Here is a 22,837-nt window from a genome sequence, read left to right as displayed (position 1 = left end):
GTGGGAGATTGCAGAGGACAGGGACAGATTGGAGGCCAAAGTCCAGGAGGAGCTGTAGCACCATATTGTAAGGTAAGAGGTAATGTGTGGAAAACAAGGAATGGGGTAAAGTGTGAAAAGGAAGATAAATGATATAGCGAGAGTGGAAAGGAATGAAAGAGAGGGGTCGTGTGTGTCTGCAAAAGAAGAAAGAAAATATAATAGAGTGGAAAAGGAAGTAAGAAAGAAATAAAAGAGCGAGAGGGGAAAGGAAACAGAAATAAATATTGTCTGTGTGGAAAAGAAAGAGTAGAAAAGGAATCCGCATACATACTCAATACATAAAATCGCAGGTCACAAATTCATCAAATGTTGCACATGACCATTATTTGTCGCAAATGACAGACTGACATGGCATCAGTTATTAAGTTATGTAATTTTTTGTACGGATTGAACTGAATTTTAAGCATTGAAAAATATCTCAATGGATCAGGCTTTATAATGCAGAAAACCCGGTGTAGATATCCCTTACGATTTTCATGATATACATTTCCAAAGTTTGGGTTGTGCGACTTTTGAAACAATCTGTATAAGATGCTGAGCATCACGGTATTCAAAACATCGCTAAATTATTTGAGAAGGCAGGAAATGGGGGACAAAGGGTAAGAAATTGTTACTGACTTTATGGAATGTTCACAACGTTGATGAAAGAAAAAAATGATTTGCTAACTTACTGCAATTTGAACTTAGACTCATCAAAATTTCGTACATATTACAGCATAAGATCACAGTCGCCAGGCTGAAATTTTTAGTCGCCATGGCGACCTGGCGATTGGGATTTTTCGAGCCCTGCCTATAGCCCCAAAGGCAGAAGGTGCGTGTCACACAACGTCGGGTGACAAAATAGATTCAAAGAGAGCTCGATGCCCTTGCGTAGTTAGCGCCAGGGTGAGAAGCATGCTTCTTGTGCCAAAGTAAAGTTTGCAATGGACATTGTGAAGCGTAAGAGTCGCTTTTCGGGTTGTGGCCGAAACCAACAGAGAGCGGTGTGGTAGCAAGCAAGTGAGTGTGTTTATTGAGGTACCTGAGTAAGTGGAAAGCTACACGCTACAATTGCGTAACTACGCATCTATTTACACGCACACAATGCTAGTCAGGTCTTCGACTCGAATTCCATTGTGCACATTTGACGTCATAGCCAGCCTAACTCAAATTCTTTCATCCGCTGCAAGCAGCCACGTACCTTTGGGAGATCAGAACAAAGTGTTTGAGAAATAATAATAATAATGGTTATAATAATACATATAAAAAGATTCTGTGGAGCTATCGACCAGGTGAGTTGTGGAAAAGATTCCACAACTCACCTGGTCGTTAGCTCCACAGAATCGTTTCATCATTCGTCGCCAGGAAAGTTTCAAGACTTACATTAATAATACATATGTTTAAATTAATACGTTAATATAATTTATAGGTCTAATCATAATATTATGTAAAATAATTAATATTGTATTGTTATTAATGAGCCTCGATAGCTCAGTTGTTGTTGGCCTCCGTGGCGGGTGGTCAGCGTATCGCGCTACGAAGCCAAGGGTTCCGGGTTCGAATCCCGGCTAGGACTTAGATGTTTGTGTTTGTGCGTAATGAGAAAAAATGAAAAACCGAGAATTGATATGTTTAAAAGTTGAGAAAATGTGGGAATGACATGGCATAGGGGTTAGGGCGTCTGGCTATCAGGCGAGAGACCCGGGTTCAATCTCCGGCGGGATTTTTTCCACCCGTTAAAGCGGCTCCGGCGCCCACCCAGCGTCGTATAAAGTGGGTACCTAGAGGAAAGTCTGGGAGGTAAAGGCGGCCAGGGCAAGACACTGATCATATCACCCCCCACCTTCGGTCGTGATCAAGAAACCGTGGAGCCCTAACTTCCTAGATGCCTTCATGGGTGGTGCAAAGCGTAGGGGAGCACTTTTCTTTCATAGCATTGTTAGTATTACATTATTACCGAGAAATACGGTATAAGAATAGATATATAAAAACACGTATTCATTATCTAGTTTACGTGTAATTACAAAATGTGTATAAATATAAATAGACTATCCTGGCAGGGAAATTAACGGCAAAAGACATTGGCCGTGGTCCAGTCTTTGGTAACAACTCTGGCTGTTCCGCACTTAAAGGTTGAGAACGAGTCAAAACTTCGGAAGCGACCAATCAGGAAGTGAGCAGCTTACGTCATCTCAACGGAGCACCTATTGTCGATCCTTTCTCTTGCGATGTACAATGTTGGTAGCCCGCTAGACAGACTAGCAGTAACCGTACCAGGTGGGAGAGAGGTTCAAGGCCACCCCTCGCACATTCGCGTGTTGGTAGAAAGAACACCACCGCATGGGAAGGGCCGGTCACGTGATTCCAGGGAAGCGAAGTTCAAAAGAGAGAAATACGTGATGTTGAAAGAGCAGCGAGGAAAAGCGCTGCTCGAAGAAAATTAGGAGAAAGCTTTTCGGTGATGCGTCTTAGGAAAGATGCTAAAGGAAGAGCCTAGAAAGTGGCATTAAAAAAAGGTATTCATGCCCATAACGCACCATACTTACTCGATATGATGTGGCTACAGATTCGTAGCATGGGTTGTGAATATTATCAGGTGTTCGCTGGAAGCCAGTAGCGTACTATGTAGGATATATGTATGAAGTGAAAAATTGAGTTTTGAAAATTTAGGTCCATAATTTTGAAGGGAAAGGCACACAGGGAGCATGTGGAAGCAGGGCCACAAAGGACTCAATGAACAATTCATTTCCTTCATTTTACCTGGCTTTTCTGTCACTTCTGGCTAATTGCGAAGATGGGGATGTGCGTTTATATGATGAAACTGAACTTTGTGAAGGGCAACTCGAAAAAACACGCACATTGCGCTACGGAGGAAGGGCACCGCGCACTTGCCATTCAATGTTTTCAAGGGCTCGTGTAAGGGCTGACCTTCAGACAAGATACCCAAAAACCAACTCGGTTCCACGTAGTACACCCCGGTAAGTGCACTTACAGGCTAACGAAGCTCTGGTGCTTAGACCTGCAGTCCTCTGCGGGACTTGCGTCCTGTTCATGTGTGTGATTGCCACCACTACATCTTTTTTAACCTTTAGACACCATCGTTGCAATTAGCGAAAAGTGGCATAAATATGACGTTAAATAGGGCCTCCCCGATGGTGTAGTGGTAGCGTCGTCGCCTTGTAATCAAGGGATCCCGGGTTTACACACGTATGCCCTGTACCAGCTAACTGTAGACCAGGCGAACGAGAACAAGTCTCTGCGCAAGTAGTGACGCGAGACGGCTCCACCAATGAACAGCGAGAGAAACGGGATTGCGTAATGGGCGACGGGAGTTCCCCGCTTTCCCTTCTTCGCTCTTCAGCGTTGCAAACTTTTGAAAACGATAATACCGTACACACGTGGCAAACGGACCGTATTTTTGTCTCCAGGTCCGTACGCTTGGTTTAAGAATTTCTTAGGGAAATATTAGGGATATAACATCAAGTGCAGATTTTGACAAGGCGTACATTTAGCGTACGGACTAGGTCTGGACCGTACGTCAGTACATGTACGATCAAGACCGTATGGTTGGCAACACTGCGATTTCACCACTCTGTTTCCCTCCTCCTCCTCTGCTACTATGCCTTGCCCTGCTCCACAGTTACCTGGAACAGGGCATAGTGATTCGGACCCCTCTTTAAACTGAGGGTCCAGCCCCGATCACCTTTATCTGCATAAAGTGAACTAAAATAAAGAATTCGATCAATTCATCAACGCAACCTTAAATAAACTCATCAATCAAGATGACGGATATTTGTGTAGGTGATCAGCACAACGCTTTGGCCGCCTTTACCTCTTCTCCCCACATACAGAGCATTCCCTGACATTCGCTACGAGTCTCGGCGGCAACCGGCCCGGCGGCAGCGCTTGTCTTTCCCGGTAAACGGGGTCCGCGACACTAGCACGCTACAGTCTGTTTTGTTCGCTCTCCTTCCCTTTCTGTTGCAGTTTCAGACTGACGCCAGTATAATCCTCCCTCGGAAGTTGTGTTGTGTCGTGTCCGTGTGTTGAAGATTGTGGCTTAATATGGCACCACAAAAGTTTACATTACAACAAAGGATTTATCTTGTCGAGTGTTACTTCGGAAAGAGGAATTGTGGAGAAGTGCGAAGACGTTTTGCAACGAAATTTCCTGGTGTTCCCGTTCCACATAGGACCACTATATTAAACCTCGAAATAAAAATGGGAAATCTAAACCATAAAGTATACAAAGACAATCCGTACACCACGTGTGAGTTAAAAGAGAGTATTGTAATTGTAATTGAAAAATCGGGAGAATTACAGTAAACGAACTTGCACGTATAAATGCCAATTTCCTTCGGAGATGCCAGGAATGTGTTGCACCAGAGGGACATCATTTTCAAGACGTTCTGTAATCAAGGTTAGTACACAATATGAAAACTGTAATTTTAAAGCCGACTCTAGCGACTGTCGCTGACCCGTTCACCGGGAAAGACAAGCGCTGGTGCCGGGCCACTTGCCGCCGAATCTCGTAGCGAATGTCAGGGAATGCTCTGTACATCTTCATTAGAGATTGAGTTGGCCCCAGAGCCACTTTATGCTGGGATAATTCTTCACCCTAGATCACCCACCTTACCTTTAAATAAACACATCTGCAATCATGTTTTAGTTATTTGTTCCATCTAATAACATTGTTTTAATGAAACACTCCTTAATCAGTCATAGTAGTTATGATACCGCTTCAGTGTCCCACATTTTGACAAAAAAAATGGCGGTGATCCTACGACCCTGGTCAGTGACTTAACAGTTTCCAATTGCATTCAAGATTTTTTCTCACTCAATTCTATCTCCGGAATTGTGGGAAAAACACGGAGTTCCCTCCTGGGGCCATCACCACAGATCCTCTCACCTCAGCCAGAGGTCTCTGATTTCAAGGACCTTCTTTTGTTTTGTTCACAGTGGGTGAGGTTTATGTCTAATGGAACATGCTCCACCGTAGTAATTTTCAGCGAAATAATTAACGTGATCCTTCGCATTGCTCGGGGAATTTTCTCACACCATCATATGGCATTGAACACGTGAAGAAAAACTCTTGAACTCTGCAGGTTTCTGCCAATGACATTTTCCCAGGACCATGACTCAGCCCTCAGTGTTGCAATGATTCGATTGGGTTATCTGTGGACTTGCAAATTCTAACATTTACACTAGGTACATTGTATACAACTCATACTTATATAAGGTGTCAAATCTTATTTACAAAACGACCTCAAGGCTGCAACACTATCAAATGAGCTTCAAAGGACAATTTTCTATTATTTTAAGGATAGCGCTTCCTATACACAATTCCACCAGTGAAGAGGAGTAGTTAAAACTTACAGAAATTTCTTGGCAAATGAAAATTCAATATCTCAGTTCAGGCATGTCACAACAGCAAGTTTACTAACGGAGAAGAAAGTTCGACAATGGACTCAGTTCGCATGGAGATGGGTGGAAAAGGCCTTTGCAGTGGCTCATTAGTCACTTTACGTGGACCCCAAAGACTTGTTCTTCTTAAAGTATACAGGCAAACTGTATACAACTCAAACATGAAAATATATGTCCATCAGCAATAGGTCTGTGCTACAAAGCTGCAAACTTCTGCAACCCTACATACAGAAATCTACTAGACAAGAAACAAAAACAAATTAATGTTTTCATTTCTCACCCTTGTACATGTTTCGTTCTTAATGAGTATTTTCTGATATTTGCCAGGTGCTGAACGTGTGATATTTGACATTATTCCAGCAGGGGAATTTCACTTGCTTCATTCATTTTAGGTGTGTCTGCAACTTTTGCGTAATCGCGAAGATGATATGATGAAATTGATAAAGATACACTTGCAAATAACAACCATTCTGCCCAGTCTTTCGGAGAGCCCGTCCTTTGGCGACCCAGTCTTTCGGACACCCCGTTCTTATCTTTGGCGACCCAGTCCTTCGGAGATCCTGTCCTTTGGCGACGAAGTCCTTTGGCGACGCAGTCTTTCGTACACCCTGTCCTTTTGAAGACACAGTCTTTCGGACAATCCCGTTCTTTGGCGACACAGTCTTTCGGAGACCCTGTCCTTTGGCGACCCAGTCTTTCGGACACCCCGTTCTTTTGCGACCCAGTCTTTCGGACACCCCGTTCTTTGGCGACCCAGTCCTTTGGCGACACAGTCTTTCGGAGACCCTGTCCTTTGGCAACGAAGTCTTTTGGCGACGCAGTCTTTCGTACACCCTGTCCTTTTGAAGACCCAGTCTTTCGGACACCCCGTTCTTTGGGACCCAGTCCTTTGGCGACACAGTCTTTCGGAGACCCTGTCCTTTGACAACGCAGTCTTTAGGAGACCCTGTTCTTTGGCGACCCCGTCCTTTGGCGACGCAGTCTTTAGGAGACACTGTTCTTTGGCGACCCCGTCCTTTGGCGACCCAGTCTTCCGGACACCCCGTTCTTTTCTTTGGCGACCCAGTCCTTCGGAGATCCTGTCCTTTGGCGACGAAGTCTTTTGGCGACGCAGCCTTTCGTACACCCTGTCCTTTTGGCGACCCAGTCTTTCGGACACCCCGTTCTTTGGCGACACAGTCTTTCGGAGACCCTGTCCTTTGGCGACCCAGTCTTTCGGACACCCCGTTCTTTGGCGACCCAGTCCTTTGGCGACACAGTCTTTCGGAGACCCTGTCCTTTAGCAACCCAGTCTTTCGTACACCCTGTCCTTTTGGCGACCCAGTCTTTCGGACACCCCGTTCTTTGGCGACCCAGTCCTTTGGCGACAGTCTTTAGGAGACCCTGTTCTTTGGCGACCCCGTTCTTTGGCGACGCAGTCTTTCGTAAACCCTGTCCTTTTGGCGACCCAGTCTTTCGGACACCCCGTTCTTTGGCGACACAGTCTTTCGGAGACCCTGTCCTTTGGCGACCCAGTCTTTCGGACACCCCGTTCTTTGGCGACCCAGTCTTTCGGACACCCCGTTCTTTGACGACCCAGTCCTTTGGCGACACAGTCTTTCGGAGACCCTGTCCTTGGGCAACGCAGTCTTTAGGAGACCCTGTTCTTTGGCGACCCCGTCCTTTGGCGACGCAGTCTTTCGGAGACCCTGTTCTTTGGCGACCCCGTCCTTTGGCGACGCAGTCTTTAGGAGACCCTGTTCTTTGGCGACCCCGTCCTTTGGCGACCCAGTCTTTCGGACAACCCGTTCTTTTCTTTGGCGACCCAGAACTTCGGAGATCCTGTCCTTTGGCGACGCAGTCTTTCGTACACCCTGTCCTTTTGGCGACCCAGTCTTTCGGACACCCCGTTCTTTGGCGACACAGTCTTTCGGAGACCCTGTCCTTTGGCGACCCAGTCTTTCGGACACCCCGTTTTTGGCGACCCAGTCCTTTGGAGACACAGTCTTTAGGAGACCCTGTTCTTTGGCGACCTCGTTCTTTGGCGACGCAGTCTCTGGTACACCCTGTCCTTTTGGCGACCCAGTCTTTCGGACACCCCGTTCTTTGGCGACCCAGTACTTTGGCGACACAGTCCTTCGTACACCCTGTCCTTTTGGCGACCCAGTCTTTCGGACACCCCGTTCTTTGACGACCCAGTCCTTTGGCGACCCAGTCTTTCGGAGACCCTGTCCTTTGGTAACGCAGTCTTTAGGAGACCCTGTTCTTTGGCGACCCCGTCCTTTGGCGACGCAGTCTTTCGGAGAACCTGTTCTTTGGCGACCCCGTCCTTTGGCGACGCAGTCTTTCGGAGACCCTGTTCTTTGGCGACCCAGTCTTTCGGACATCCCGTTCTTTTCTTTGGCGACCCAGTCCTTCGGAGATCCTGTCCTTTGGCGACGAAGTCTTTTGGCGACGCAGTCTTTCGTACACCCTGTCATTTTGGCGACCCAGTCTTTCGGACACCCCGTTCTTTGGCGACACAGTCTTTCGGAGACTCTTTTCTTTTGTCGACCCAGTCTTTCGGACACCCCGTTCTTTGGAGACACAGTCTTTCGGAGACCCTGTCCTTTGGCAACGCAGTCTTTACGAGACCCTGTTCTTTGGCGACCCCGTTCTTTGGCGACGCAATCTTTCGTAAACCCTGTCCTTTTGGCGACCTAGTCTTTCGGACACCCCGTTCTTTGGCGACACAGTCTTTCGGAGACCCTGTCCTTTTGGCGACCCAGTCTATCGGACACCCCGTTCTTTGGCGACCGAGTCCTTTGGCGACACATTCTTTCGGAGACCCTGTCCTTTACCGACCCAGTCTTTCGTACACCCTATCCTTTTGGCGACCCAGTCTTTCGGACACCCCGTTCTTTGGCGACCCAGTCCTTTGGCGACACAGCCTTTCGGAGACCCTGTCCTTTGGCAACGCAGTCTTTGGGAGACCCTGTTCTTTGGCGACCCCGTTCTTTGGCGACGCAGTCTTTCGTACACCCTGTCCTTTTGGCGACCCAGTCTTTCGGACACCCCGTTCTTTGGCGACACATTCTTTCGGAGACCCTGTCCTTTGCGACCCAGTCTTTCGGACACCCCGTGCTTTTGCGACCCAGTCTTTCGAACACCCCTTTCTTTGGCGACCCTGTCCTTTGGCGACACCGTCTTTCGGAGACCCTGTCCTTTGGCAACGCAGTCTTTAGGAGACCCTGTTCTTTGGCGACCCCGTCCTTTGGCGACGCAGTCTTTCGGAGACCATTTTCTTTGGCGACCCCTTTCGTTGGCGACGCAGTCTTTCGTACACCCTGTCCTTTTGGCGACCCAGTCTTTCGGACACCCCGTTCTTTGGCGACACAGTCTTTCGGAGACCCTGTCCTTTCGCGACCCAGTCTTTCGGACACCCCGTTCTTTTGCGACCCAGTCCTTTGGCGACACAGTCTTTCGGAGACTCTGTCCTTTTAGCGACCCAGTCTTTCGGACACCCCGTTCTTTGCCGACACAATCTTTCGGACACCCCGTTCTTTGGCGACACAGTCTTTCGGAGACCCTGTCCTTTGGCAACGCAGTCTTTAGGAGACCCTGTTCTTTGGCGACCCCGTCCTTTGGCGACGCAGTCTTTCGGAGACCATTTTCTTTGGCGACCCCTTCCGTTGGCGACCCCTTCCGTTGGCGACCCAGTCTTTCGGACACCCCGTTCTTTGGCGACACAGTCTTTCGGAGACCCTGTCCTTTGGCGACCCAGTCTTTCGGACACCCCGTTCTTTTGGCGACCCAGTCTTTCGGTCACCCAGTCCTTTGGCGACACAGTCTTTCGTACACCCTGTCCTTTTGGCGACCCAGTCTTTCGGACACCCCGTTCTTTGGCGACCCAGTCTTTCGGACACCCAGTCCTTTAGCGACACAGTCTTTCGGAGACCCTGTCCTTTTGGCGACCCAGTCTTTCGGACACCCCGTTCTTTGGCGACACAGTCTTTCGGAGACCCTGTCGTTTTGGCGACCCAGTCTTTCGGACACCCCGTTCTTTGGCGACCCAGTCTTTCGGAGACCCTGTCCTTTTGGCGACACAGTCTTTCGGACACCCCGTTCTTTGGCGACACAGTCTTTCAGACACCCCGTTCTTTGGCGACACAGTCTTTCGTACACCCTGTCCTTTTGGCGACCCAGTCTTTCGAACACCCCGTTCTTTGGCGACACAGTCTTTCGGAGACCCTGTACTTTTGGCGACCCAGTCTTTCGGACACCCCGTTCTTCGGCGACCCTGTCCTTTGGCGACACAGTCTTTCGGAGACTCTGTCCTTTTGGCGACCGAGTCTTTCGGACACCCCGTTCTTTGGCGACACAGTCTTTCGGAGACCCTGTCCTTTGGCGACGCAGTCTTTCGGAGACCCCGTCCTTTTGGCGACGCAGTCTTTCGGACACCCCGTTCTTTGGAGACCCAGTTCTTTGGCGACACAGTCTTTCGGAGACCCTGTTCTTTTGGCGACCCAGTCTTTCGGACACCCCGTTCTTTGGCGACAGAGTCTTTCGGACACCCCGTTCTTTGGCGACCCAGTCCTTTGGGGACACAGTCTTTTGGAAACCCTGTCCTTTGGCAACGCAGTCTTTGGGAGACCTTGTTCTTTGGCGACCCCGTTCTTTGGCGACGCAGTCTTTCGTACACCCTGTCCTTTTGGCGACCCAGTCTTTCGGACACCCCGTCCTTTGGCGACACAATCTTTCGGACACCCCGTTCTTTGGCGACACAGTCTTTCGGAGACCCTGTCCTTTGGCAACGCAGTCTTTAGGAGACCCTGTTCTTTGGCGACCCCGTCCTTTGGCGACGCAGTCTTTCGGAGACCATTTTCTTTGGCGACCCCTTCCGTTGGCGACGCAGTCTTTCCGACACCCTGTCCTTTTGGCGGCCCAGTCTTTCGGACACCCCGTTCTTTGGCGACCCAGTCTTTCGGATACTGTTTCCCATATTGTACACCGGTGGGTCATTCCATGCGAAATCAACAAAAAAAAAGACCGACCATCTCGAATTTTTCTGAATCTCTACTATTTGGTAGTCTTCATGAAGATATGAAAACCTGAGAAATTGTAGCTTCCTGTGTGGCGTAGTTATGGAAAATAAAAAAAAATTGTCGATTTTTAGTCTGCGCCCGACACTTTCATGGATAATTGCTCTTACCCTAATTGACGTACAGAGCTGGTTGTAGTCTTGTTTGAAAGGACATGAAATAAGCTTTCCAATGGTGTATCACATCACTATATTTAGAATAAAATCTTTTCAAGGTCATCCTCTTTGACTTTGGACCTTGAACTTTTGAAGATGCATATCTGGGATTTCCTTGGAACTGAAATATATTGTAGTATCGGTGTATTTTTTCAGCCGGTCATTTCTAGTGGGAGTTTGCAACACTGCACTATTGCATTCCAGACTTGCTATTGTGCAATATTTCTGCAACTAGAAAGTGAAGAATGTGTGCAGGAGTCTTGTTTGAAACAAGTGTGGTCGAATTTTGAATAGATAGTGTGTTTAGTGTGACAGTTTTAATTTGAGAGGACTTTAAAAAAAAAAAAATAAGATAACTTGATCACCAGCATCATGGCATCATCCAGATTAGAAAGCGTTGAAGAGTTTGAGATCCGTGGAAACCTTGACAGTCCATATTTTGAAAGTAATAAGTATCATCTGAAAATTAACAGCAAAGCAGGAACAAACAGTGGATATCCACAGACAGATCAACACTTGAAACATCAACGAAGCCTGCAGAATTCATAGAAATTCTAGTCGAAAAAATGCGCACCTGATCGGAAATTCTTTCATGCTAACAAGCTTAATTTCTCAAGCATTTAAAAGAAACAGTTCTTCATAGGCACTACATTGTATTTTGTGATTCTGTAGAAAATTACTCCTGTGTTGCAAGATGCCTCACATGGTTATCACTGGAATAATGATCAAGCAACAACAATACATCCATTCACTATTTATTATTTTTATTATTATTTATTATTATTATGGAAATCTCAATTCTTTGACAGTCATAACTGAAAATTTGGTTACCATATCAGATAGCATGATACAGCATTAGTTCACTTACTCCAGAAAGTACTTATTACATTTTTAAAGGATAAATTTGGTTCTGACAACTGGGCAAATATATTTTACTTTTCTGATCGAGCAGCAGCACACTACAAAAATCGCAAAAATTTCATCAATGTTGCCTTCCATAAGGATGATTTTTCTATGTTGTGTGACCGATTTCCATTCCAGAAATCCAAAACGTTCATGCAGTACTTCCTTTTACAAAAGATGTCATACATATGAAACGTTATTCTGCATGTGATGAATTTATAGAACATCGTTTCATTATATGTTCAAATGCCTTAGAATTTACAGATATTACTGGATATTTTACTTGTGAATATAATAACAACTGGTGGCTAGTGTGTGTTCAGAAAGTGTCTGAAGACACTGGTAATTTACAAATTAACTTTCTTCAACCTCATGGACCATCAGCATGATTTTTATGTCCCCATTTGGTCCAACTAGACATTTGTTCGGTTCCAACGTGCAATGTTCTAACAAAAGTGGACTCTTCCACTGTTACAAGAAGAACGTACACTTTAACAATGGACGAAAGCCAGCTTGCCATGCAAGGACTGAATGAATGAATACTGAAGAACAACCTGTGAACTATGGTGCATGTAAGTTATTTCTCAGGAAACAAACATTCTTGTCCATTTTCACTACTGTAGATAATCATATTATTCTTAAATGTAAATAACAACAGTGTTGCAAACTACCACTAGAAATGACCGGCTGAAAAAAATACACTTAACTAATTAAATTATTTTTCTTTAATTATCCCATAATCGTCCCAACTTCAAATTCAGTTATGTTATAGTCTAACCTTGTGTTAACAATATATTTCAGTTCCAAGGAAATCCCAGATATGCATCTTCAAAAGTTCAAGGTCCAAAGTCAAAGTGGATGACCTTGAAAATATTTTATTCTAAATATAGTGATGTGATACACCGTTGGAAAGATTATTTCATGTCCTTTCAAACAAGACTACAACGAGCTCTATACGTTAATTAGGGTAAGAGCAATTATCCATGAAAGTCTCGGGCGCAGACTAAAAATCGACAATTTTTTGTATTTTCAAGCCTCCAAAACTCCATAACTACGCCACACAGGAAGCTACAATTTCTCAGGATGTCATATCTTCATGAAGACCACCAAATAGTAGAGTTTCAGAAAATTCTGAGATGGTCGTGTTGTGGACTTTGTTGATTTGGCATGGAATGACCCTATTATAAACTTATTTGTTTGCCCTTACTAATTCTTTCGCGGGTGCCAGGATACCCTCTAACTACGTACTTCTATCTATAACCTGTCCACCGTAATTTATCAATATTTATTTAGCTTCTCCCCACCCTTTCAACATTTTCTGGCGCCGTCTCTGCGTTGCAGATGGAACCGCCAAGGCCTCGGCACTGGAAAAATACAGTAAAAAGCCATTCGCACCAGAAGGTCTAGCGTAAATGCAGCGTGAACGAGGAGGCTTTGTCTGCGCAGCCGACCTTGCTTTCTCTTACGGAAGTCCAGGCCACACTTTCCTTTCGCTCCTCCCAGTTCAGTGACTCGCTCCTGACCTTCAACCCGTTCCCAGAGACAACGACCGGAATCTTTCACATTCGCTCTTTGTCTGCAAACTGTGATGAAAATTTGGGAACGAGCACTCTAGGACTATTATAGAATTCATGTATAATTCTCGGTTTTCAAGGCGAACTTTCCAATACTTCATGGGTAGAAGTAGATGTTTTTATATTTCAAGCTTAAATATTAGCACGTCTCATCATCCACACACAAATATTTTAACAATGTAAAGGGTCTGTGCGATTTTAACGTATCAAAAATTCTAATTCAATTCAATTTAACACACACACACACACACACACACACACACACACACACATATATATATACAAGGGTTGGATAAAAAGTAATGGCAACACTGCTGTCCCGTGAAAGGGGCGAGTCACAGCGCCACAACCGTTTCGTGGCTGATAAAGGAATGTCAGACGAGGAAGTATAGTGAGTTGGGAGCGATTGTATGTTACTCAGTCAAAAACAGCAGTGCTCTGAAGCAGAGGGCGAGAGTGCAAGCGCCCTAACAATATGTTTAGGCAAGAAGAACAACGTCTCTCAGGCAGACGGGCAACGCAGCCTACTTCTGCACCTTCTTGCAACACCACCTTCGTCTCGCATTAAGAAGGAAGCGACGGCACGTTGTCCCATCATCCTGCTTGACAATGCAAGGTGTCGCACTGCGAACAATGTGACGGCCCTCCTGCATAACTGGTAGAGGGAGGTACTGGAACATCCGCCGTATTCACCGGTATGAGACCGTGTGATTACGACCGTTTTGTCAAAATGAAGGAACCACTGGGCGGGAAGCACTACGACACGCGCGAAGCCATCATACGTGCTATAGGGCGGTCACTGCGGGACATCGACAGAGATGGACGCGCTGACGGTGTACGACGCCTTCCATACGTGTGACAGAAGGTCGTAGAGATGAGGGGCGATTACTTTGAAGGAATGTAACACGTGCTCCTCTGCCAATACAGTCAAGTACCAATTATACCAGTGTTGCCATTACTTTTTATCCAACCCTTGTATATATATATATATATATATATATATATATATATTAAGGTGCGGAGTTGACATTTCCCACTCAGATTCGAAATATATCTACAAACACAAGTCACAAATATTACGGTATATAATAATCTACAAAAATATGTTAATTGTATAAGATTTTCAAACTCAAATCTAACTAACCAACTTCGAGATAATCTTACAATAATCTTCTGTCAGATAGACTGTTCTGCAAAAGACACTAACAAAACGGATTCAGAGAATTCTAACCCCCTTAAGCCTTGCTTCCATGTTAGGAAAACATTAAAATACTGACCAAGGCATAATTTATAGTAGGAAAAATAACACAAAGAAGGTAACATTTCTAATCTATTGTGAATATTCGTCTGAAGAAGACCCTGTTAGAGGGTGAAAACGTTACCTTTATAGTTAGGGACACAAATTTATGGTAAATAAAAACTGAGGAGAGCGGTAAATAAAATGTTAGATCAGCGGTATATACCTGCGGTGAAAAAAAATTGCACACACTTTTTCATTATGAGAGAAAACAACATACAAAAGAGCTATAAATTGATAAACTACTTCACTTTTATATACTGTACACATGCACAAGTACTTAGCTGTCCAACCAAAAAGAAAACATCAACACAAAATCACTTCATTTCTAAATTGCATATCTCAAGTGATTTATTCATTGTATGTATTTAAAGGATATCCTTGCTGTCCAACAAATAAAATAATCACTACTGCACATACACAAACACATGTTAAAAATCACATAATGATAAACAAAATTCATTCATGACTGAACACCAATGGCACCATTGTTTCCCTTGATGTGCGGGAACAGACTAATCTTATCGCTGCTACAGCTAGCAAGTTCAATGAAACTCGAAGTTGAGCAAACATTCGGGGTAAGAAAGGAATGCAGCTTGACAGGGAACGAAGTTTTCGAACTGAGATTATGTGCATGGGAAATCCCAATTTGCAGCGTCTTCCTGATGTGATCGAAGATAAAACGTTCTTCAGCTGCTAGTGGTAGGAAACTTTTCGTTACAAATCGACAGTTTGCGCGCGCAACCTCGATTGCCGGTTTTTGCGTGTTTCCTACTTAATTTGATGATATTTCACGGTTATTTCGCGAAAAAGCGTTCATTTCGTGGAAAAGCACACATTTCGCGTTACTTCGCGAATAAAAGTCATGCATATTTCATCATTGGGGGTGTAGTTACGTGCAGAATGTTCAAAATTGAATCTCTTTTTCACATTTCGCGATTTCGCGCATCGCGAAAATTAAATGTCCCTATTTATAGTGTATATATTTTTATACTATAAATTCTGCCTTGATCAGTATTTTAATGTTTTCCATTGAATTTCTTTTCCTTCCTCGATAAAAAATAAAAGCTAAAACTTGCCTCGTGGCATTTATAAATATGTATAAATTCAATGAGATTCGAATTAATAAAAGTTGCAAATTTTGACGTCTACGGAGAAAAATTCACGCAGAATTCCCGGAGCCAATAATTCACGCATAATTCCCGGAATTCAGGAAATTCCCGGCGGGTAGCCACCCTGAAATATAACATGTTAAAGGAATTGTAGATTTGCAATTAATATTAGTTTCCCTTGCTTCCAGATAGACACCATCCTGGAGAGCTTGAACCTGAAGCACTGCATGGCCACACGGGCGACGCAGCTCTCGGGGGGGCAGAGGAAGAGGCTGTCTATAGCCCTGGAGCTTCTCCACAACCCCTCCGTCATGATGCTGGACGAACCCACCTCGTATGTAACACTACATCCACAATATATATAAAATATAATTTGAAGGTACTTCTTGGAGTTAGTGTATGTGTCATGGCGACCACATTGAGAGTCTAGAAAGGAGGGAGGGGAGGGTCACGTGACCTCCTGGAGTAAGAAAATATTGTGTACTTAGTCCTCGGGGAAACCTGATGGTAAGAGACCTGTAGGAAGGCCAAGACGAAGATGGAGGGATAATGTTGAGATGGACCTGAAGGAAATGGGTAAGGATGGAAAAGATTGGATTGATCTTGCCCAGGATAGGAACAGATGAAAGGCTTGTGTTGCTGCAGGCTTAACCTTCGGGTTTAAGGAGGCTAGAGAGTTATTCAGTTAGTCCTTCCTTACACGCAGGTATCTGGAACTATATTTTGGGGCGTCCGAAGCAAGTGCTTAACATGTAATAATAATAAAGTAAATAATTAATGGGTTAATAATATAGATCTATTAATAATATTTTTTAAATTGCTCAATTAACATTAATAATAATTATTATTGCATGACCAGGTTTGTGTTGTTTTAAGGCCACGGAGGGATTAATTGGGACTGGACGTACAGTTTCAAGTAGGATTCGAATCACTGTGTGTCTCCACTGGGTATCGAACCTTAGACCCCTTGATTACAAAGCGACGATGTTACCATAACGCCAGTAACCAGTTAGTAAAGGCATTGGTTTGCTGCTTTATAAACATCTGATATACGGGGAGATTCAAAAGTCCCAGGACACTCCTTTTTTCTCCGAAACGGATGCGGTAATGGCAGAGCCAACTTCACCTGGGTTGATCGGGGTAAGGAGCCCATGTATGAGGGTGCTTCCGGAACATGGCTGCCACCTTGAAGTCCGCCATATTGGATCGAGGTCAAATTGTTCAAATGGCAAGGGAAGCATGTGGGGGTATTGAAACACATTAGAACTTTCCAAGAAATGCAATGCTGTAATTAGTTCTGTGATAGCTGTAACGTTGCAAAAGTTATTGGCACTGGAAGATGGCAAACGCGTGCTGCGGTACCCACCGGTATGAGGGTTGAATGGCCACCAAGATCTCCCGACATCATTCCCCTGGACGTTGTAACTTGAAACAACTTGCGTACTCTGAGAAATCAGCTACGCACACCACCTTCATTACCGCATCATGCGGGCCTGTGGTCAAACACCCACACAGATGCTCATGCGGGTCCATGCAGAGAGGATGGATCTCACGCCTCGAAGAGTGTGTTGGGCACGATGGGGACCACATTGAGCACATCATCTAAGGTCTGGGACATGCCGGTTGCCATTTTCCAGTGGCAATAACTTTTGCAAAGTTACAGCTATCACAGAACTAATTACAGCAATTGGAAAATTCTAATGTGTTTTAATATCCCCACATGCTTCCCTTGCCATTTGAAAAAAATTGAACTAGATCCAATATGGCGGAATTCAAGATGGCGGCCATGTCCCGGAAGCGTATTTCACATACGCACATTGAAATAAAGATTGGGGGCGTGGCTTGTAATGGAGACGTTTCTGGTTGGCTGGTCTATTTTTTCTTTATTGAGTACTTTTATGGCGTGCCTAACAATTGACTAAAGGATTGAACTTGTTGAATGATGTAAACCACTTATATTTTCCTTTTCCATTTATTTTCTACTTTTTATACATTGCTTTGATCTTTATTACATCTTTCTATTGTAGTTCACTTTCACTAAATCCATTCTTATCCTCCCCAGCGATTTATTTATATTCTTTCACCTTGTGCTGCCATCTACTCTTCTTTTTGAAACTCCTCTCTTTTCATCTTTTGTTGTTTCCAGTATGTAATATCTGGTTTGTAACAACTTTTTACAAAGCAAATAGCATTGCGCTTATATAGTCGAAATTAAGGTTTTGGCGCTACTCAAGGTTTTGACAGTTTTTTAAAGTAAGAATTAAAAATGCTCCTTGTTTGCATCTGACGAAAAGCGGAAAATAACCCAATATATTAAATAATTGTATAAGAATTTTCATCCAACGCAACATTTTAAAAAATATTGCCTCTTGTATTTCCAATAAGAAAGTCTATCCGCTTTTCGAGTATTGATTACTATCAGATTGCGTTGTATTTTTCCCACTAATGGTTCTGCTTGTAGTCTGTGGTTTACAGAAAGTGTTCGCACAACTCAACGAAATAAATGCCAGTGTCCTATCCTATATCATTGAGGCAGTCTGCTAGCCAATAGGGAGCATTCATACACAAAATCACGCCCCCAATCTCTATTTCAATGTGCACATGTGAAATACGCGTTCCGGAAGCACCCTCACACATGGGCCCCTTACCCCGATGTACCCAGGTGAAGTTGGATCTGTCATTACCGCATCCGTTTCAGAGAAAAAGGAGTGTCTTGGGACTTTTGAATCACCCTGTGTATAAAAGTAACAAATAAATTTATTTGTAGCTATGTATTTTATAGTATTGTATTTTTAAACATTTAGTTATTTACTTTTATAATTAATAACATTACTAATATGTATATCATAAAATGTATGTGTGTATGGATAAAGATCTTTCTCCACCACCATTCTTCAATGATTTCGCACCCTGGGTGCACCCATCCAAACTGTGGATGTTCATATTGACATGAAAATGTTTTCCAGTGGCCTGGACAGCGCCTCCTCCATGCAGTGCATCACCTTGCTGAAGTCCCTGGCCGTGGAGGGGAGGAACATGATCTGCGTCATCCACCAGCCCAGCGCGTCTCTCTTCGAACTGTTCGACCACATCTACGTCGTGTCGGACGGGCAGTGCGCCTACCAGGGCTCCCCGCAGAACACCATCTCGTTCCTCAACGCCGTTGGCCTTCCTTGTCCACAGTATCACAACCCCGCTGACTTCCGTAAGTGCTCAGAGATACACAACATTCTTTATTCTGTTACATTATCTGCTGTTTCCTCTTATCTCTATCCATCTCAGTTTACATTCATTATTTCCCCTTTCTCTAGTTCTCTCCTATCGTTCTTTGTTTTTACTGTTTTTCCTTACTATTGTTACTTCTCCTCTTTCCCATTCTTCTCATTGTTCTATTTATTTTTACACATGTACTGTAATTGTATTTTTGTTGCTTAGCGTCGCTTTTCGGTTACAGCCGGATTGCGCACACTTTTCCGGTTTTATCAGTGCGTTGACAAGTTGTCACAATGTACAGGATTGCGCACAAAAAAAATGAGGCGATGTTGTCAAATGTTAGATGTTCTAACCTAACCTAACTTTTGAGTTTGAGTAAATTGGAATGAAAATTGTATTTTGAAAACATCAATAGTGACTTACTGTATTATGTAAATTGGTATGAAAATTGTATCTTGACTTGCTACATTTACTGGTCAAATTATATTTTTGATTAAATCCTTAAGAGATTTACTACTTTATTTCTAATTTCAGTTTTGCGCACAGACTTTAAAGCTATCAAAGTGGCAACGTTCGATCAAAATCTGTGCGCAAAACAGGTCAGTGAGATTTGTGCGCAATCCTGGATCTACAGTGTGCGCAATTCGGTTGCGGCGCGCTTTTCTGCCACTCTTAGCTGATCGTGAAGATAAGGATGACAAGAGCGGCTCAAGATAAAATTTTCATTCGTGCCCCCACTTCATTTTTACCATGACACCACCCCGTTCCCCCTACCACCCCTCGATAAAAAAAATTGACGGGGTTATATATCATGGCTTTTACGAGTAAAAATAATATCTTTATTTTTTAATACTGTTAAAGAACATACTTATTGTAGATATGTATTTATTCGAAAGAACAACAATCTCAGCTAAAATTGCTACATGATTTTGCAATGCATCTACTTATTGATATGCAGCAGTAACTTCAATTAATGTTTGCCCTGACAAATCCAACTCTTTTTAAAACAATAATCACGCTTATACAGAGCATTCCTTGACATTCGCTACGAGACTCGGCGGCAAGCGGCCCGGCTTCAGCGCTTGTCTTTCCCGGCGAACGGGTCAGCGACAGTCGGAAAAGTCTGCTATGAAAATTACAGTTTCCATATTGTGTACTAACCTTGACTACAGAAGGTGTTGAAAATGATGTCCCTCTGCTGCAACACATTCCTGGCATCTCCCAAGGAAATTGGCATTAGTTACACGTGCAAGTTCGTCTACTGTAATTTTCCCGATTTCTCGTACAATACTTTCTTTTAACTCACGAATGGTGTGCGGATTGTCTTTGTATCCTTTATTTTTTAGATTTCCCATTTTTCTTTCGAGGTTTAATATAATGGTCCTATGTGGAACGGGAACACCAGGAAATTTCGTTGCAAGACGTCGTCGCACTTCTCCACAATTCCTCTTTCCGAAGTAACACTCGACAAGATAAATCCTTTGTTGTAATGTAAACTTTTGTGGTGCCATATTAAGCCACAATCTTCAACACACGGACACGACACAACCCAACTTCCGAGGGAGGATTATACTGGCGTCAGTCTGCAACGTCAACAGAAGGGGAAAGAGAGCGAAGGCAGGGAGAGCGAAAAAAACAGACTGTAGCGTGCGACTGTCGCAGACCCGTTCACCGGTAAAGACAAGCTCTGACGCCGGGCCGCTGGCCGCCAAGTTTCGTAGCGAATGTCAGGGAATGCTCTGTATTTATTCAAAAGAACAACAATCTCAACTAAAATTGCTACATGATTTTGCAATGCATCTACTTGTTGATATACAACAGTAACTTCAATTAATATTTTCCCTGACAAATCCAACTCTTTTTAAAACAATAATCACGCTTATATATTCAAAAATATTTGGAGCCCCCTGAGGACAGCGGGCCCAGCCAATCGCCCGGCCTTTGAGCCGCCCCTGAGGATGAGTGATGAAATTAATAAAGGGTGCTGATCCACGGGAAGGGCGATGTGGGCGATGGCCCCTCCCCAATGCCCAGACTAGGATTTTCCACACATTATACTAATATTTTGTTTGTATCTCAGCCCTGTAGCTATATGTAAGCTATCCTTTATTTGATTGGTGTAAAACATTATGGATATTTTGTAACTATTGTAATGCCTAATGTCAATTATCCTAATTACTATTAATTGTTGCTAATTCTGTATTGAAGCATTTCAAATCAAAATTAAGTCAATTAATAAAAATAAACCTATCTTAATGTTGAATGTTTTCACATTTACCTGTTTCAAAAGAGGCGACATGATACAAGAGAAAAGGTTCTTGTTCTTTGTTGCCCCACTTGCCGTCTTATCTTTCTAAGGTTAAGTTGGGAAAATCGCCCCCCCCCCCCAAGTGCCATTACTGGATCCCCACTGCCATACCCACGCTGGGATTTGAACTCGGGAACTTCTTTGGATCTAAACAGAGATTTTGTGTAGTGTTATGAATAATACTTCTTAAATTAACAATCTTTCTTGTAAACAATTTCAGTGATAGAGGTCTCGTCTGGAGAGTACGGGGATAGAATGAAGGCGCTCGCCGAAGAAACGAAAAACGGAAAAGAAACAAAATGGCGGACGAAGGTCAAGCAGACGGTGCTGGAATTCCCAGACGTGAAATCTTCGGTGGAGAAAGGTAATTACTTTCATTACTAGAGAAATTTTCATATTTTTTTTTTAATATGTACATAGCGATCCATTCAAGTGTAGACCTCTGCACCGCTGTTTGTGCCATCGGCAAGCCAGGCACTTGCGGCCGTTTGCCGATGAAGCAAGCGTACAACAGTTTCCGATATTATTTTAAAAACTGATTTACTTAGGAGATTTATAAAAGGAAGTGTTCAAACCAGTCGCCTTCAATGCGCACACATCTTTGATAGATCTTTATTAAGACACCACTAGAAACTGGTTTTTACGGAGGTAGACAGGAGACTGTGAAGTGATAAGGGTCCTTGTTTTGCATTGTGTGGCCTGTCTATTAATAAAGTGATAGGTGCTTGTTACGTATGGTGTTCTGGTGTATTCAACCGCTCAGTGTGTTATGGCTCTAACTAACTAACTAACTAACACTCTAGCCTTGTTAAACCCGAAGGTTCATGGCTGCAGCAACACAGGCCTTCCATCTTTCCCTATCTTGAGCAAGCTCTATATACTATTTTCCATCCCTACCGATTTCCCTTAGGTCCATCTCAACGTTGTCCCTCCATCTTCGTCTTGGCCTTCCTACTGGTCTCTTACCATCAGGTTTCCCAACAAGAATCCTGTAAACTCCTCTTTCCTCTCCCATTCGTGCCACATGGCCTGCCCACCTAAGTCTTCTTGATTTAATTATTCTAATAATATCTGGACATGAGTACAAATTATGTAGTTCTAAATTATGTAATCTTCTCCACTCACCTGTCTCCTCATCCCTTTTAGGTCAAAATATTTTCCTAAGGATCTTATTTTCAAATACTCTCAATTTATGTTCCTCTTTCAATGTAAGGGACCAAGTTTCACAGCCATATAATACTACAGGCAAAATTACTGTTTTGTATATTTTAACTTTTAGTTTCTTAGATATTAAACGAGAAGACAAAAGTTTATGAAGAGAGAAGTAACATGCATTTCCTGAATTAAGCCTACTTTTTATTTCCTCTTTAATATAATTTTCATTTGTTAATATTACTCCTAAGTATTTAAATTTGGAAACTGGTTCAAACGAGTTGTTATCAATAATTAGATTTTGATTATTACCTAACACTTGGTTTCGGCCCGTAAGCATATATTTAGTTTTCTCTTTGTTAACTTCCAAACCTATCTCTTTAGCAGTTTTGAAAAATATTTTAGCATTATTCTTAATTGTATTCACATCATCCCCCAGTAAGTCTACATCATCTGCATATGCTAACAACTGAGTCACACCATTTAATTTTAGTCCTTCTTTAGTTTCTTTTACCTTCCTAACAGCATATTGTAAGGCAAAATTAATGAGCAATGGAGATAATGCATCTCCTTGTTTTAACCCATCATGAATTGTAAATTTGTCAGACATATTAATAC

The 22,837-nt window shown here is 43.4% G+C and overlaps 1 protein-coding gene across 1 annotated transcript in view; it reads left to right on the top strand.

Moving 5' to 3' along the window:
* The window catches only part of LOC146000184 (ATP-binding cassette sub-family G member 1-like), a 134,895-nt gene that overhangs the window by 95,030 nt on the left and 17,028 nt on the right, over nucleotides 1–22,837 (top strand). Inside the window, exons 4-6 of the mRNA XM_083137537.1 lie at nucleotides 15,735–15,880; nucleotides 18,513–18,751; nucleotides 21,288–21,431. Coding sequence (XP_082993663.1) covers nucleotides 15,735–15,880; nucleotides 18,513–18,751; nucleotides 21,288–21,431 — 529 coding nt within the window. The remainder of the gene's footprint in view (nucleotides 1–15,734; nucleotides 15,881–18,512; nucleotides 18,752–21,287; nucleotides 21,432–22,837) is intronic.

This window comes from Lepisma saccharinum, chromosome 16 (genome assembly GCF_977018435.1).
Source record: "Lepisma saccharinum chromosome 16, izLepSacc3.1, whole genome shotgun sequence".
Classification (NCBI taxonomy): Eukaryota; Metazoa; Arthropoda; class Insecta; order Zygentoma; family Lepismatidae; genus Lepisma; species Lepisma saccharinum.
This window is presented reverse-complemented; position numbering and strand designations above follow the sequence as displayed.